This window comes from Lynx rufus, unplaced genomic scaffold, assembly GCF_022079265.1.
Source record: "Lynx rufus isolate CCGP_SWC_20201006 ecotype Redwood Valley unplaced genomic scaffold, mLynRuf1.p SCAF_12, whole genome shotgun sequence".
Taxonomy (NCBI): Eukaryota; Metazoa; Chordata; class Mammalia; order Carnivora; family Felidae; genus Lynx; species Lynx rufus.
This window is the reverse complement of record NW_025814826.1, coordinates 25,243,654-25,261,840: the sequence shown is the minus strand read 5'-3', so window position 1 is coordinate 25,261,840 and position 18,187 is coordinate 25,243,654. Positions and strand designations below refer to the sequence as shown.

The following is an 18,187-nucleotide window of genomic DNA, read 5'->3' as shown; positions in this document are numbered from 1 at the left end:
GAGCCAGGCCTGGGAGCCGAGCGGGGAACAGGGAGACTGCGGACTGGGCGCGCTCCCCAATCACTCTCTCCCCCTCGTTCCCAAGGCCTCAGGGAACGGCCCTCGCCCGGAGGCCCAGCCTGCCGGCGCCAGCACCGCAGCGCCAGCCGCGGCCGCTACTGCGGGGGGCCGGACCGCCGCCAGGGGGCGGGAGCTGCGCCGCGAACAATGGCCGCGCTCGGCCGCGGGCCGACTGGAGGAGGAATGGAGCTAGGGCCGGAGCCGGGCGCGCGGCCCGGGTCCGCGGAGGGCCGGGGGCGCGCGCGCGCGCGACGGGCTGGCAGGGACGCGGGAGCGGCTGCGCAGGCGGGGGCGCGCGGCGCGGGCCCGGGAGGGCGCGGCGGGAGCGCTAGGAAGGCGGGCGGAGGCGGGGGGCGGGGAGCCGGAGGGGTGGAAGCCGGCGGCGGCGGCGGCGGCGGCCGAGCGGGGTCAGTTCTCTGTAGTGCTTGCCAATGTTGGAGCCGTCTGCAAAGTGTCCCTGGCAAGAAGGTAAATACCCTCGTTGGGGGCGCCCGGGAGGCCCCGACTTCCGCCCCGCTGGCGGAGGAGACAGAGGGCGCTGGGGAGCCTTGCAGGTCCTCGGCGCGCGGCGAACCCCGAGAAGAGCGGCCCCTTGGCGGCCTCCCCTCCCCCGCGCCTTCCCTCCCTCCTCGGGATCTCTCCAGGCGGGAGGGGGGAGGGGAGGAGGACCGTGGGGGTGCGGAGGAGCCGGGGAAGAGGCGAATGAATTGGGGGGGGGGGGCGTGTGTGGAGGGGTGGGACGACACAGGTGTCCGGAGGGGAGGAGCCGGGAGGAAGGCTAGGAGGCCGGCATAAATGGAGTGCCCGGGTTGGGGGTGGGGTGGGGGAGGCAGGCGCCCGACGGAGGGCGCAGAAAGATGGGGTCTAAGGGGCCCGGGTGGGAACAGTCTGAAGAGAGGACGGTGGGTGAAGCGGCGGTGTGGGAGGGAGGGAGGGAGGGGGAGGGCCCGAGGGTGGGTCCCTGCGGAGGGGAGGGGAAGGGACGGGAGGAGAGATGGAGCGAGGCCCTAGGAGGGTCTGCGGGGAATGGCCCCGGGGGCGCGGGAGGAGCGGCGGGCCCGGGGCGCGCCTTGGGGTGGTGCTGGTGGCTATTTCTGTATAATGGGCAAGTGGTGAAGACGTAACACGCCGAAATGGGGAAGGTAGGTGGGGCCGAGGGGACAAAATATATCCTATGACAGGCAAGTTCTGATGTGGCTCATAAGAACTACTACCGTGAGGACTCGGCTTAAAGGGGTAGTTGGCAGTTAGTGACCTTGCCGAGGTGAAGGGAATTGGGCGGAGAGACAAAGATCAGTTACAGAATCCACTGTGTGAGGGCAGAGCCTCCAGTCCCTCCCGGGGAGAGCCGGGGATTGTGATGAGGGGGGTGTTCCGCAGAGGCAATCGAGGAGACGCTGAACTGGGATTCTTAGGGAGGGGGGCGGGGATAATGGCCTCGGGGTTCTGGAAGTCCCTGGAAATACGTGCAGGATTTTGCACTTGTGAATAATTTTCTTTGGAAAGGGTCCATACTCTGCGTGACCCGCCGCTCCCCACACCCCCAAAAGGTTAAGAACTCCTGGGGTAGGGATGGACCGTTCAATTAAGGGAATGTACTAAAGGATTTTGAAGTGGGCGGTTCCAGCAGAAACGATAGAGATGATCCTTTAAAGGTATTTCACTGTTAGGTGAAAACCCTTATTTTTAATATTTTGATTTCACAATTTTGGTGAACTTTTGCTGAGCATTACTTCTCTTCTGATGCATCCTTACATTTTAGGAAACCATGGCGAACACTTGAATTCAAAATTATGATGGGCAGGCAGGATAATAGTAACCTTGTAGGAGAAAAGATTGCAACGTTCTCCAGGAGGGCATTTCTTTCCTAGTCCTTTCTAAAGATGATTCAAATATATTGTTGTGAATTGAGCTGCAGTGGGAAAAAAAATTAGTTAATAAAACAATCAAAACCCAGACATCCTGTATCTCAGTTGTTTTGTAATATGGCAAGTGTTTCACTTTTCAGTTTGTCTATATTTTACTGCAAACCAGAGATCTCATATATCACTTGAATTGTAGATTTGCTGCGTTTTGCAGCAGGCCTGTATTAAATTTGTGAGGCATTTATACCAAACTGTGGGGTGTGTATGCTGTTTTTTTTTTTTTTTCCTGCTATGATTTCAACTCAAGTCACCATTGCCACATGTCATTACATAGCAGTGTAGTTTGAAATTTATTTGAAAGTGATCATTAGCTGGAAGGATATAGTGCATATTTCCTAACAAATTACTGAATTTTTCCTCAAAAATCCGTTTGTATCTGTAAAAATGTTGCAGCATAATCAGAATATGTATTGTTAACTACTGATGGAATGCCATGTAATTTTTAAGTTTTAACTTTTTATTTGGAAATAATTTCAAGCTTATAGAAAAGTAGGAGGGATAATAATAATACAAAGAATACTCATGTAACCTTTACTCAGATTTACCTGTTAGCATTTTATTCACTTATCACTAGATCTGGGTCTGTCATGTGTACATAATATTTTTTTCCTGAATCATTTGAGGGTAAGTTACATCATGACTCTTTATTCCTAATCGGCATGGAAAACCATATAAATTTTATATTTTAGATTTTTTGGCTTGCCTGGATGAAGTTCTAGGAAAGAGTGGCTTGGTTTGGCTTTCAACAAAGAATATTAAAAATATCTAAGATGATCAAACTTTTCAGTGTGTAAACAATACAGAAAGTGAGGCTGAGTGGTTTTCCTGTTTTAGGATCAGATTCTGAAAGATATAATTGGCCAGTACTTTGGGATTTTTTCTTTGTAACTAACCTCTTTACTATCACTCCCTCCTTTTGTTCACTTTGAGTTCTGGGTATCTGATAATTAATGTGTACAGATCATAATAAAGAGAAAAACCTAGATATTGTAAAATTGAATTGTGTTAATATTAGACTGAATAGTTGGAGGCATGCACAGTATGATCATATTATGTGTAGATATATTTGTGCCTCTTTTAGGTACTCAAGGAAATATTAGATGAGTGTCTAGAATCCATAAGAATTACAATTTATAATTGATTTTAAACAAATCACCAAAGTTCCAAAGGAACCTTGCTATTATGTTGTCCTAGAGATCAAGACCTTTGTGACAGGAAAAATTTTAAGAGGTGAAGTCTTTATTTATAAATTTAATGTATAATAAAGAGATGAGGACTTCAAACCAGACCATACTAGGTTTTAATCCTAGCAGTGGACTGTGGGATGTAATACAACTTCTAGAAAAGCGGAGATAACCTCTATATCCTGGGGTGATGAAGATTAAATGAGTTAATATAAAAATGGCAAAATATAACATGTGGTATATAACATTAGTGTCTGATAAATGTTAGTTTTCTTTCTTGGTTGGTGGTGAGATTTCTATATACTTAGAATCTTTCACAGGCTCTTAAGAGATATTAAAGTTTATATTAAATTATTTTGCTTTTCTTACATAAAAGTTCTTTTGGATGCCTACTTTGAAAAAGAAGTGAAAGTTAAGAAAAAACATTTTTTAAATGCTTTTTAAGGACCCTGTGAAGTTTTTAGAGTAAGAAGCTTTGAGCTGATAGTTTTCGGGTAGTTTGGAGCCTAAGAATGGTATAGTAGTTGTTTTTGCTTTTCATATTGTCCAATAAGACATTTATGTGAGGATTGCCTATCAATTGTGGGATGGTGCTGCTATAACAATTTGTAGAGAAATTAATTTAATAACGCTATTTTATGAAGCAATATTTAATTGTTGAAGATTTTATAGATTTAATTTTGTACAGCTTTCAATTTATCACATGGGTAAAATCTGATAATAAAAGCAAAAGCAGCAAGTTATATCAGCAATACATTTCACATACATGTTGGACTTCCAATTCTTCATGAGCAGCAAATCTTCTACAGTTAGTTGCCCTCTCTCCATAAATTGCTCTGCCTGTTTTCATTTAGTAGCTTGGAATCTGGAACTGCATGTCCTAATGTGCCTGACTGGATAGCACTGTCGGGCATTTTTGGGACATGTGAATAGGTTTCTCTAAAAGTACTTAGCTGTAATTGGAATGAACTGCAGCTGGAAACTTTTTTGATAGTGGATGGAGAAGTGGATTTTATGAAATCATAGGGAGTATAAAATGCTCTACATTTTATTGATATTTTATCGAATTGTTTTAAATGTAGGACAGTAGAGCAGGCATGTCTGTAAAGAAGGAATGAAGTGTTAAAGACGTGTCCCTATGGGCATTCCGAATTGTCCATAGTATGGTTGTGAATTATAATTTATATATTGATGTAAATGTAACATAACTTGGTAAAAAAAGTGTAAGTTCAGAATATTATTCAGTTACGTCATGGAGTGCTATTATAGACCTATTAGTTTCATGTTTTAATTTATACAAATCTTTGTAATTGTGAAGGAGAGGCTTACAGAATACTTAAAATTTTATGGTCAATTTTAAGCAGTTTTGTTTTTTCTTACGACTACCCTTTGTATCAGAAGATTAGAACTTTAAAAAATGTAACCTTATATCTTATTGTGACTGCTTCTTGGAATCCGCCCACTACTGTTACAAACTCTAATATTGAAGAGCGCCCCTATATTTACTGTAGCATTATTTACAGTAGCCAAATTATGGAAGCAATCTAAGTGTCCATTGATAGATGAATAGATAAAGAAGATGGGGTGTACACACACACACACAATGTAATATTTTTCAACCGTAAAAAAGAATGCCATCTTGCCTTTTGCAACAGCGTGGATGGATCTAGAAAATATAATGCTAAGTGAAATAAGCCAGTCAGAGAAAGACAAATACCATATGATTTCAGTTTGATGTGGAGTTTAAGAAACAAAACAAGTGAACAAAGGAAGGGGAGGAAAAAAAAGAGACAAACCAAAAAACAGACTTTTAACTATAGAGAACAAACTGATGGTTACCAGAGGGGAGGTGGGGGGTGGGTGGGGGGGGGGAAGGTGCAATAGTTGAAGGAGATTAAGAGTACACTTATCTTGATAAATACTGGGTACTGTATAGAATTATTGAATTATTATATTGTACATCTGAAACTAATATAATACTGTATGTTAACTATGCTGGAATTAAAATAAAAAAAATAACAAACTCTAATACTGAAGAAACACATATAGGTCTATAGATAAGCATTTGTAACTTTTAGAGGCTTACATGAGATAATAACAAAATAGGATTTCTCAAATTTGGTGAGTGTTGAATTCTAGAAAGTAGGGGACACTAAATCACTGAGATGCTTTTAGTGGCTTTTTCACATTTTAACTTCCAAATGAATTATTTTCAGTTAAAAAAATGAAAATTGGTTGGGGCTGTATTTTTAGTTATACCTAGTGTATTTTAATACCATTTGACTACTGAGGCACTTTTTAGTGATTTCTTTTTTTTTTTGAACAAAATGTAAATGTTTAAGTTTCATAACTTATCATTTTCAAGTTCTAATGTAACTCATTTACTCATGTTAAACAGGGAATTATTTTTTTGGTTTATCCAGGTATGTTAATTAATATCTAAATCACCATAGGAGTATAGAATTTTAGAATTGAATGGGATTGTCTTACTTATTGTTGCATAACAAATTACCCTGGGAAGTAAGGGCTTAAAACAACAAACATTTATTACTCAGTTTCTGTGGGTTAGAAATCTGGGTGCAGCCTATCTGGTACTTGTGGCTCAAGGCCTCTTAGAGGTTGCAGACAAGCTATCCCTGGAGCTGTGGTCTCATCTGAGAGAGTGACTGGGGGAAGAGCTGCTTCCAAGCTCATTCATGTAGCGCTTGGCAAGATTCAGTTGGCTTGGGAGGTATTGGACTGAAGGCCTCCATTTCTTTTGGGTTGTTGGCCAGAGGCCTGTCTCAATTCTTTGCCATCTGGGCCTGTCCAAAGGGCAGCTCACAGTATGGCAGTTAGTTTGCTTCAGAGCAGAGAGGTGAGAGAACAAGAGCAGGTAACACCTAAGGTGGAAATTGTGATCTTTTTTGTAATCCAGTCTTGTGAGCGGGGTCTTATTTCTGTTGTATTTTATTTGTTAGAGGCTGCCTACCACAGTGACTTTAGTTTACTTTTTACAGATTTAAAAAAGAAAGAAAGAAAGAAAAAGAACTCGAAAGACACACAAAGTAGTTTGCCAAGGCTCAAAAGGTAATCTCCTGAAGAGCTTGGAATAATATTCACATTCAGTGATCCTCAGCCGTTGTGCTGTTTCTACAACATATGATTTTTTTTGAAAATATAAAAATTGTTGCAGATGCTGAGGTCACTATTATAACATATGTATATTGAAAACTTTCAAATTCATTTTGAATTGACCTCAGTTTGTCATCTTGAGAAAATGGTAGCTGTATATATACACACACACGGTATACCTAAGAGTGTGTATATAAGAACCTATGTGTGTGTATATGTATATAGTGTATCTGTGTGTGTGTGTACGTGTATATATCAAGAACCTTTGTTTCTGAGGGAAATTTTAATATTAAAGTTTTACAGCATAAAAGATTCTTACCCAAGTGACTGGATTTAGTGCTTTTGCTCTTTATCAAGACTGTGTTGTTACTTTTTAGATAAATTTTCTTGAAGGGTAGTGTCTGTACATAATTTGTTTTTCTTATTTTATTTTATTTTTTTAGTAGCCTCTATGCCCAATGTGCAGCTTAAACTCACAACCCCTAGATCAGGAATCTCATATTATACTGATTGAGCCAGCCAGGTGCCCCCATAATTTATTTTTTCATGTAAACTTTTTACATTGTAAGATCCCATGATTTGTTTGTTCATAGACTTGGGTGTTCTGCCCTTCTTTGGTATCTATTTTTAAATTAAGTTTAGAAGAGATTTGCCACATGCAAAGAAATATAATTGTAGCAGGGAGGTCAGACCCAGAAGGAAACAAACCCAAGTGTAACAATGGGATATGTCAGGACAGTGATTTTTTTTTCCTGAAAATTTTATGTGAAATTTTATTGTGCATGCTGTTTTTATAATGATGATAAACAAAACCACAAACAGAAAAAAAAAATCCAGCTAGGTTATCTTACTTTGTACTCTTCCATACCACCTAGGAGAGTAAGTAGGAGAGTAAGTGTTGTATGTTCTTCAGGCTTAATTTGTCTTATAGAGCTTGGAAACAAAGCTGTTTAAAACCTTCCTAGAGCAAGGGGAGTGTATATTAAATATTAATCTGAAAATTTCAGATTGTTTTTAATAGCTCCACTTTTGCTGGAATTGTTTTAGAACCAGAAGGGTCATCTTTCAGCCTACCTCTGCACTGTCCACTAGTCACATATGGTTATTTAAATTTAAATTAATGTTAAAATTTTTAAAACATCAAAAATTTACTTTCTTGTTGCATTAGCCACATTTCAAGTGCTCGGTAGCTATATGTGGCTAGTGGCTCCTGGATTAGACACTGCAGATATATAAAACATGTTTATCATCATAGAAAGTTCTATGTTGACCTAGGTCTACTCCATTTTATATTTGATTTTGATCAAGGACGTGTGTTTAAAGTGCTAATCATTGAGATCACCAACTAAGTTGAACTTTATTTCTTCATTTTCATTTTCCAGTTTTTGGAGCCGTGAGGGATACAGCAGTTTGGTCAATATTGTTTTAACATGCTTCAAATAAATCAGGTGAGTTTGTGTTAAGGCATGTCCTACTTATATGGTGCTTGGGCCATAAATTGTGGAACGTATTAACCCAGCTTTTCTATAGCCATAACCTGGCCACCGCTTTATAGAGCAATTACATCCTATATATTCACCATAGGAGACTGTGCAGGGCAGGTTGTCTAAGGATCATAGTGACAGTTCTGCAAGTTGTTAACTTATGAGTGTGCAGAGCAGAAGGTGTGTCTGTTCTTTTTGATGTTCCATCCCTCCAAGACTTAGTGTGTTCAGACTGCTTACAATTGTGATCTAGCTTCAGTAGGTGGCAGTTCTGTAGACTGAAAGCATTTCTAGTGACAGATCTTGTGAAGTAGTTCTATCAGTGTGTTAAAAAAAAGTTCCTTTTCTAGGGCACTGGAAAAGGCTAGAAGGAAGGCTCTGTTAAATAAACTTTAGCCTATAATGTCTTAGACTCACTGAAAGAAGTATTTTTCTTAGGTCTTGGCATTTCTCCAAGAACTTTATACATTTCATCTTATTCATTCTGAACAAATAGGGCATTGTGTTGGAAGTATAATATTAGGAAATACTTTTATTTCAGATTTGTAAGTCAAGAGAGAAAGAATTGGATTGCAAGAAGTAATGAATTTTGTGTGTGTGTGATTTAATGAAGTGGTACACGCCCGCCCCCGCCCTGTCCTGCTCAGCTTGTCTAAGTAATACCCTCCAGTTGTGCATCACGCACCATCTCTCAGCCAGTGACTTCTAAGTTTATACTTCGCCTGGATCTCTCTTCCGAGCTCCGCACTCATGTAGCAGTTGCCAACCCGATCTCTTAACTTGGGTATCTTTATGCATCTCAGAATTAACATGGGCACAAGAAATGGTCTCAGTGCTTTGATACACCAGACTGAGTTCCTGGGTTGGTTGAGGTCGTCGTGCCAGCTGGAGGAGCTTTGCATAGATTGCCCCTGCCTGGGCCTCTCTTTCTGTCCGCTGTGGTTGGCTCGCTTGATTCTGAAGCCTAGTATTTGCTCTCATAGCACCCTGCCCTTTTATTTAATGATGTTCTAACATTTGCAGTTCTAGTCAAATATCTAGTTGTTTGCTTAACATCTTTGTTCCTTGTTAGGGACCGTATGCTACATGAAGGTAGCGACTCTGCTGGTTTATTCTTGTATCCCCAGGTCCTAGAATAGTTCTGGTTGGATATGGTTTTTCATGTATTTGCTGAATGAGTGCATGGATGGTGCTGGGGTTGTCACCAAAGCAAGGAACTCTCCATTCTTTTCAAAATAACTGCGTAACCGTATCATCATTTTAGGTATTCTGTGCTTGCTTTACACAAATGCCACTAACATATAATTTCTTTCTTATGCAAAGTTATTCTTTGACTTTCTCCTTGTACTAGAAAATTTTCTCCTGCAACAAATGTTGCTTTCATCAAAGACGATACCTATGTAGGTTTAAAGGAATCTGAAGCTGTACCATGCTTAGTGCTTTCTGTGCCTTCATAGTTGCTGTCAAATCCCATGGGGTGCATTGATGGAGCTTTATGTGACATGACTCGCAAACTATGTTGTAGGTTTGGGTGGATGCCAAGTGTATGGATACCTGCTATTGTGTGGGTACAATTAGAATAATTTGTTTCATATTCCACCAAAGAAAGGTGGAAATAAACATTCTTTTTATGCCAGTCGTCATCACTGAAAATTATAGATTAGTCCTACTGAAGATTTACTGTTGGTGCTACTGGTCATGTGGAATCAGGCATTATAAACAATTCTAGGCAATGTTCTGCAAGGCCACAAGCAGTTTCCTGTGCTTTGGCTGGAATTGTACACAGTGCTTGGAGATGTATACGCTGTCCTGGTAACATATGTGTATTTTTAGACTCAACCTCAGGACTCTTGCTATTGACTAAGTTTCATCCCCCCAAATGTTCAAGTCTGAGGGGAAAAATTAATCTAATTTGGAATAGAAGTTATAGAGAAGACTTTTTCTTCAGCCAGACTTAAACTTATGAGTGATTTATGTTTTATCATTGTCGTGGTGACTGCTTTCCCACTAGAGTGTGAGGTCTCAAGACGACTGTGAAAAGGCATGAAAATGCGATTGAATCTGACACGTTGAAGCAGTTGAGGCTTTCACTGAGTGATTTTCAACACTGTCTTTCAGATTCATGCTACATTCTTATTTGAGAGGTCATTTTGTTTGTTGTCTTAAGATGCCTGGGGAGTACTAACAAATTCTTCCATGTGTGTTCCTAGAACTAATTAAAAACAAGGCTATTGAGTTAAGTTATATGATATTTTATTTGATATTAATTCTGCCTGACATTTTTAGGGATCATGGGACTGTCCCATGTTCCGTTACAGTAGTGGCACTCCTGTCTTTAAATTGTGCTCTAAATGTGTGTTTTCCATGTGCAACCCACGTAGAAAAATGAGGTAGTAGAGATAAACAAAAAGAAAACAGTCACAAATAATTCCACTATTCTTTTACAGAGATAATCACTGCTAAGCATTTTGGGGTGTATACTTCTAGATTTTTTTCCTATGCAGGTATGTTTTTATGTGAATATATGTTACTTTAAAAACTGGGATAATATAATAGTCTGAAGTGACTTAATAATTCATAGTTTGGAAGTACTAAATTTGTTTAATCAAACCCTTATTGTTGGACAGATTTTGGTATTATAGTTAGTGCCAGAGTGATTTTTTTCCTTCTTTTTTAACATATAAGTATGTTCCTTTGTCCATTATTTTCTTGTAATTAATTTGTTAGAAATGGAAATACTGGTCAAACGAGTATGCAAATTTTAAAGATATTTGATGCATAAATCCCCAAAATACAAAATTATATTTATTAGAATGCCTGTTTTCTTACTTTCTTGACAAATTTTCAATGTTTGCCAATCTGTCTGACAAAAAGTGATATTTTAATTTGCATTTCTATGATTTGCTTCTGTTTGTTGTTCTTTTGTGTTCTGTCTTTTGTGAATTGTTTATATGTGTCCACTGGTAACTTTTCCTTTTTATTTGTAAATAAAATTACTTGGATTATAACCCCTTGAGAGTTTTCTGAGCTAGTATTGATAATTATTACTTTATATTTTTCATTCATTTTTCAACAAATAACTAGTGGGAACCTATGTTTCCAGGTACTGTACTAAGTAGGAGTTTGGTATATTTTGGACCTTTCTGTCTGGTGATTAATTATGAACCCCTAGGGAAGCTGTAGCAAATTTAAATTAAGAAGGCATTTGTGCTATGAAATAATATTTTTCAATGAGTGCCTAAAATAAGGCACAGTTTTTGGGATTAATTGGTGAGGCAGAATTGACAGGGCATGTATTCCACTGGGTTTAAGGGGAAGTCTGTATTAGGCAGCAGTAGGACTGGGAGAGTCCAGCAGCAGGGTATTAACAGAGGTCTCACTAGTCTGGTGGTTTCTTTGAAAGAGTTTTGCTGGTTTTGGAGTTTTGGAGGAACCTTTAAGTCCTGACTCAAGTAGAATGAGAGGTTAGACAGGACAGCACAGTATTTCAGTGCCAGAAGAGTGGGAGAGGAAGCCAGGTGTTATGTAGGAAGAATAAAGTACCAAGATACACTGCAAAGCATAAAGCTACTGTAGGATTATCAAGAAACGAAGACCTGGAGTTTAAGGGATAATGATGACCTATGTCACAGGTTTGTTGTGAGGAGTAATTAAACTGACAAAGGCAAAATGCTTAGCATTGACCCTGGTACTATTGCTACTGCTACTCGTAATGCCGTTGCTGTGTAGCTCTGGAGATTGATGAGAAAGGAGGCAGACATTTAGATTGGTCATTAGAGTTGAGTAGTTGTTTGGGAGAATGAAAAGCACCTCGGACGTTTCTTAAGCCCAGGTCTGCGATAAGTGCTCTCCTCTTTCTTGCCATAGGCATCAAGAACTCTTATTCTTTTCTCTTAAAAGCTGCTTCTACTTAACTCTTAGTTATTTTTTCCCCAAGTCTGGCTATGGAGTAGGATCTACAATCTGCCCATCTCTCTTGAAGCTGTAGGATGCAGTCTATAGTTAGAGGATTAAAAAAATAACATAAGGAGTTAAAATGTGTAAGAAGGACTTTGGCTTTCTGCCGTGTTGACATAGCAAGATTCTTCCTCTATGTGGCCAGCTTCCAAGATGGGCCCAATGATCCTTGCCTCCTAGTATTTATACCATTGTATAATCCTCTCACACATTGTGTGGCCAATAGAATATGGTGGAAGTAATGGATCATTTCCAAGGACAGGTTATAAAAGACATTGTGGCTTTTGCCTCTTCTCTGTCCGTCTGTGCTGCTCCCCCCCCACCCTTCCTTCCCTTGCTCATTCAGAGTAGTTAGCTGCCATGTTGTGAATAGCTCTATGGAGAGGCCCATGTGGTGAGAAATTGAGGCCTCCTGCCAACAGCTAACAAGGAACTGAGGCCTCTAGCCAACAGTGTGTGACTGAGTCTTCTTGGAAGCAGATCTTCCAGCCCTTGTCAAGTTTCCAGCTGTAAACTACTGGCCCACTGGCATCTTGACTGCCACCTCATGAGATATCCTGAGCCAGAACCACCCAGCTAAGCTGCTTCTTGATTGCCGAACCTCAGAAACTGTGTGAAAAAAATAAATGCTTGTTTTTTAAGATTCTAAGTTGGGGGTAATTTGTTATCCAGCAATAATATACTCTTCCTCCTTAAACAACTTGAGAACATATAGATATGTAAACAATGATTTTTAGACATTGGACGACAGGTGGCATCAGACTGTGATCCCTGAGAGAATGGAAACACATGAGGTAAGCCCTTCTTTACACTAGTTTACAGTAGAGCCTGGAGGTTGTTTATATAGGCTCCAGTGCAAGGAGGAGGAACCAAAACAGAGTTCACTTTCATTGAAATTAGGAAACAAAGATAAGTGTTTGGGAAGGCCAGGATGGTTAGAATTGCAGGGCAGAGTGCCAGAGAGAAGATACTTAGGGGGAGAAGGGTAAGTATATAGGTAAGTAAAAAAGTGCATTCAAGCATGAACACATTTTGGAGATCTGCAGAGGGTGCTTGAGTTTTTGGCTGAGTTCTGATCTGTAGATGCATGACAAGACTTATTCAAAGTCAGGGAAAGAATGACAGCAAAGCAGTGAAGAAAACAATTTCCGGAACTCATACAGAGCTGAGAATAGTTTGTGTCTAGACCATCTAGAGTCTAAAGACCTTCTAATACATGAGGCATTGGGAAGAGTCCTCAGAAGGCTTCAAGTGATCCCAAGTTACTTAACTGTGCATCAGAACAAAGTCCAACTCTAGAGAAATACAACACAATTCAGAATCCAACAATGTAAAATTTATGGTTTGTATCATTCAGTCAAAAATTACAATGCTTGCCTCACCTTGAATAAGGAATAGAGCATCTAGACAGATCAGTAAAGAAATAGAGGACTTGAACAACAGTGTAAGCCAGTTAGACCTAATAGACATACACAAAACACTCAGGAATAGCTGGATACACATTTTCTCAAGTGCACATGTGACATTCTCCAGGGATAGTCCATATGTTAGGCCACAAAAAATTCTCAGTACATTTTAAACATTTATGAAACCATAAAAGTATCTTCTTCAGTCACAGTGGAATGAAGCTACAAAATCAATAACAAAGAATACCTGAAAACTCAAAAATATGTAGAAATTAAACAACATACTCATAAATAGCCAATAGGTCAAAGAAGCAATCACAGGGGAAATTAGAAAATTATTACCAACAAATGAAAATGGAAACACAGCATACCATAACTTATGAGATGCAGCAAAAGTAGTACTTACAGGGAAATTTATAGCAGTGAATACCTATATTTAAAAAAGAAGAACTGAAACAAATAATCTAATTTCTTACTTTAAGGAAACTAGAAACAGAGGAGCAAATTAAATCCAAAGTGAACCAAAGAAAGAAAATAATAAAGATTAAAGGAAGATAAGTGAAATAGAGAATAGGAAACAATATAGAGAATCAGCAAAACCAAAATCTTTTCTTTGAAAAGATCAACAAAATTAACAAACCTTTACCTAAACCAGACTGATAAAGGGGGAAAAAAAGCAAAGTCACACCTAACTAAAATCAGCAATGAAGGTGGGGATGTTGCTGCTGACCTTAAAGAAATAAAGAAGGGTATAAGAGAGTACTATAACAATTAATTGTATTTCAACAGTTTGGGTAATCTACATGAAATGGACAAATTCCTAGAAACACAGATTACCAAAACTAACTTAAGCAATAGAAAATATGACCTATAACAAGTAAATAGATTGAACCAGTAATAGTAATAATAACAAATCCCTTCCAAACACGAAAAGTGTAGGACCAGATGGCATTACTGGTGAATTCTACCAAACATTTAAAGAAGAATTAACACTAATCTTTTCAAACTCTTCCAAAAAATGAGATGACAAAGAATACTTCCTAACTCTATGAGACCAGCATTACTCTGGTAGCAAAGCCAAACAGATACCATGAGAAACAAAACAAAACAAAACAAAAAAACCTGAAGATTAATATTCCTTGAATTTAGATGTAAAAATCCTCAAGAAAACAATAAGAAACTAAATCCAGCAGTTTTTAAATGGTTATACACCATGACTGAGTGGGATTTACCCAAGTGGGAATGCAAGGGCAGTTCAACATAGAAAAATCAAACTGCATCATACCCTGCATTAGTAGGATGAAGGGTAAAAAACAAACATCACCAGTTAATATGGAAGGCTTTTGGCAAAATAGAACACCTGTTTATAATAGAAACACTCCAAAACTAGAAAGAGAAGGGAAATTCTTCAGTATGATAAAGGGATTTATGAAGAACCCATAGCTAACTCAGTGGTAAAGGATCCAACTCAGTGGTAAAGGACAAAACTTTTCCCTATGATCAGAAGCAAGACAAGGATGCCTATTTTACACTGCTGTTCAGCATTGTGGTAGGAGTTATAGCCAGAGCAGTTAGGCAAGAAAAAGAAAAGACATTTAAATTGGGAAGGAAGAAGTAAAACTGTTTGTATTTGCAGATAACATGATCCCATATATGGAAAATCCCTAAGAATCTACAAAAACCCACTACAGGTAATAAACAAATTCAGAAAATTTGTAAGTACAGGATCAAACACAAAGTCAAATTGTGTTTCTGTATACCAGCAGTGAACAATCCAAACAGGAGAAGAAGAAAACTGTTCATTTAATAATATCCAAAAATTTAAGGAATTGAACCATTTATACACTGAAAACTATAAAACATTGTTGAAAGAAATTAAAGAAGATCTAAATAAATGGAAGATCTAAATAAATGTGTTTATAGATTGGAAGATTTAGTATTGTTGAGGTGGCAATTCTATGCAAAACAATGTACAGATTCAATGAGATCTCTGTCAGAATTCTAGTGACCTTTTTGCAGAATTGGAAAAGCAGGTTTTTAAATTCATATGAAATTGCAGTGGTCTCAAATAGCCAAAACTCTATTCTTAAAAAAGAACAGAGTTGGAAGACTCATACTTCCCTATTTCAAAACATATTAATAAAGTGACAGTAATCAAAACAGTGTGGTACTGACATAAGGATAGACATATAAACCAATGGAATAGAATTGAGAGGAGAGAAATTATCTATCTATCTATCTATCTATCTTATCTACCTATCTTTATCTACAGATGATTTTTGACAAGAGTGCCATGACCACTCAATGCAAGAAAGAAAAATTTCTTTAACAAATAGTTTTGGGACAACTAGATACCCACATGCAAAATAATGCATTTAGATCCCTGCCTCACACTGCATTAATATATTAACTCCAAATTGGGAGGAGGGTGTGTGCCTGGGTGGCTCAGTTGGTTAAGCATCCTATTCTTGGTTTTGGCTCAGGTCATGATCTCATGGTTTGTGGCTTTGAGCTCTGTGTCAGCTTCATTGCTGCTGGTGCGGAGCCTGCCTGGGATTCTCAATTCTCTCTCTCTCTCTCTGACCCCTACTTCCCCTCACCTTTCTATCAAAATAAATAAACTTAAGATATATTAACTCTAAGTGGATCATTGACTTAAATATAAGAACTAAAACCCTGAAAACTCAACAACAGAAGTATAAACAACCCAACTAAAAAATGGCCAAAAGACTTAAATTGACAATTCTCCAAAGAAGATACACAAATGACCAATATGAAGAAATACTCAACCTTGTTAGTGATTAGGGAAAAGCAAATGAAAACCACAATGACATACCACTTCATGCCCACCAGGATGACTAGAATAAAAGGCAAAAACAGTAACAAGTGTTGGTACAAGGGTGCAAAGTGTTGGTACAACAATGTACAAAGGTATATTGCTGGTGGGAATGTAAAATGATTCACCTGTGGAAAACAATTTGGCAGTTCTTTAAAATATTAAACATAAAATTAGTATATGACCCAGCCATTCTATTCCTAGGTGTATATCCAAAAGAACTGAAAACAGGTGCTCTTATATATGTACACACATGTTCATAGTAATACTATTTACAATAGACAAATGATGGAAGCAGCCTAAATGCCTACAGATGGAAGAATGATTAAAGAATGATTAAAGATGGTGCTGTAGGAAGATCCTGAACTTGCTCCTCCCACAATAAATAAACAACTACATATGGAATAATGTTTTTACAACATATGTTTCTACAACAAAGGACAAAAAAGACAGCCTTGAGATGGAGAGAAGAGGCAGAAACATCATCTTGCCAAAACAAAACAAAACAAAAACCCAAAAAAAACAAAACAAAAAAACATTCCAGGTGTAATATATAATCAGGAGGGAACTCAAAAATACAAAACTTTTCCCTGAGGAACCAGAGGTTAGTGATTCATAACAGGTATCCCAGTCCTTGGATCCTGCATAACAGAGACAAGCCACGCAAATACTGGGCTTTGAAAACCAACTGGGATTATATCCAGAGAAACCATAGAACTATAGGAGTGGAGAACCCACTCTTAAAGGATTAGCACATGTACTCACCCCAGGATCAGCACAAAAATACCAATTTGAAAAGTGCCTCTGTGAAGAAGACCCACTTAGTAATTTTAAAGCGTCTGTCAGGAAACTGTTGGGACTTTTCTCTGGGGATGGAGGCATTGGTAGGTGCCGTATTTGTGACCTCATCCTACCTTGCTAATGTTGGTGCTGGTGGGAACCACTTTGCAGCTATATCTCAAATTCCTGGAGACAGTGGGCACACCCAGCTGAGAACCCTGCCCATTCCCACAGTGCAGTCACGTGTTGCAACCAGGTGAAAGCCGCACGCAGCCACTTGCAGCTGAGCCAGGTGTCAGCCTCATTCACCCTGTGCTGGAGACATGGTGCCGCCACAGTAGACAGTGCAGGCAGCCCACACAGGGAATTGTGCTTTTGAGGTACATATGACATCTTCTACACAAGGCCACTCCTTCAAGACTAGGAGAGGTGATTTGATTTGCCTGATACATAGAAACAAACAAGAGTCAGGCAAAATGAGGAGACAGAGAATATGTTCCAAATGAAAGAACAAGATAAAACACCAGAAAATGACATTAATGAAATGGAGATAAACAACCAGCCTGATAAAGAATTTAAAGTAATGGTCATAAAGATGCTCACTGAACTTGGGAGAAGAATAGATGAACACAGTGAGATCTTCCATAAAGAGACAATGTAAGAAAGGTCCAAACAAAAGTTACAGAGCTGAAGAGTAAAATAACTGAACTGAAAAATACACAGACTGTATGAGCTGGATGAGCTGAATATTGGATCATTGACCTGGATGGCAAAGCAATAGAAGTCATGTAGACACATTAGCAAGAAGAAAAAAAAGTTAAGAAAATGAAGATAAGGGATTTTTCTTTCGGACACTATCAAGTGGAATAACATTCACTTTATTTGGGTCCTAGAAAGAAAAGAGAGAGAAAGGGGCAGAAAACTTATCTGAAAAAATCATGGTGGAAAACTTCTAATCTGGGGAACGAAGTATACATACAGGTCCATGAGAGAATTCCAAATAAAATGAACCCAAAGAGATCCACATCAAGGTACATTGTAATTAAAATTAGAGAGAGAATCTTCAAAGTAGCGGGAGAAAACTCGTTACATAAAAGGGAAATGTCATAAGGCTGTCAGCAGAGTTTTCAGCAGAAACTTTGCAAGCTAGAAGAGAGCAGCATGACATGTTCAAAGTGCTGAGTGGAAAAAACTGCCAACCAAGAGTTCTCTAGTTGGTAAGGTTATCATTCAGAATTGAAGGAGAGATTAAGAATTGTTCAGATAATCAAAACCTAGAGGAGTTCATCACTACTAAACCAGCTTTACAAGAAATGTTAAAGGGACTTCTCTAAACTGAAAAGAGGTGGCAATAACAAGCAAATGTATGAAAGTAAAAATCTCTCTGGAAAAGGTAAATATATAGTAAAGGTAGTGGATCAATCACTTACAAAGCAAGTTT

At 39.0% G+C, this 18,187-nt stretch overlaps 1 protein-coding gene across 2 annotated transcripts in view; it reads left to right on the top strand.

The window, feature by feature from the left end:
* The first annotated feature begins 465 nt into the window (after positions 1–465).
* The window catches only part of STAU2 (staufen double-stranded RNA binding protein 2), a 308,899-nt gene continuing 291,177 nt past the window's right edge, over positions 466–18,187 (top strand). The window contains exons 1-2 of one of the 2 annotated variants that reach the window (XM_047074042.1): positions 466–528; positions 7,666–7,731. In XM_047074042.1, the coding sequence (XP_046929998.1) occupies positions 7,714–7,731 (18 nt within the window). In that variant the 5' untranslated portion in view covers positions 466–528; positions 7,666–7,713. Of the gene's footprint in view, positions 529–6,175; positions 6,239–7,665; positions 7,732–18,187 lie in introns of those variants that run through there. The other variant, XM_047074041.1, reaches the window with a different exon arrangement.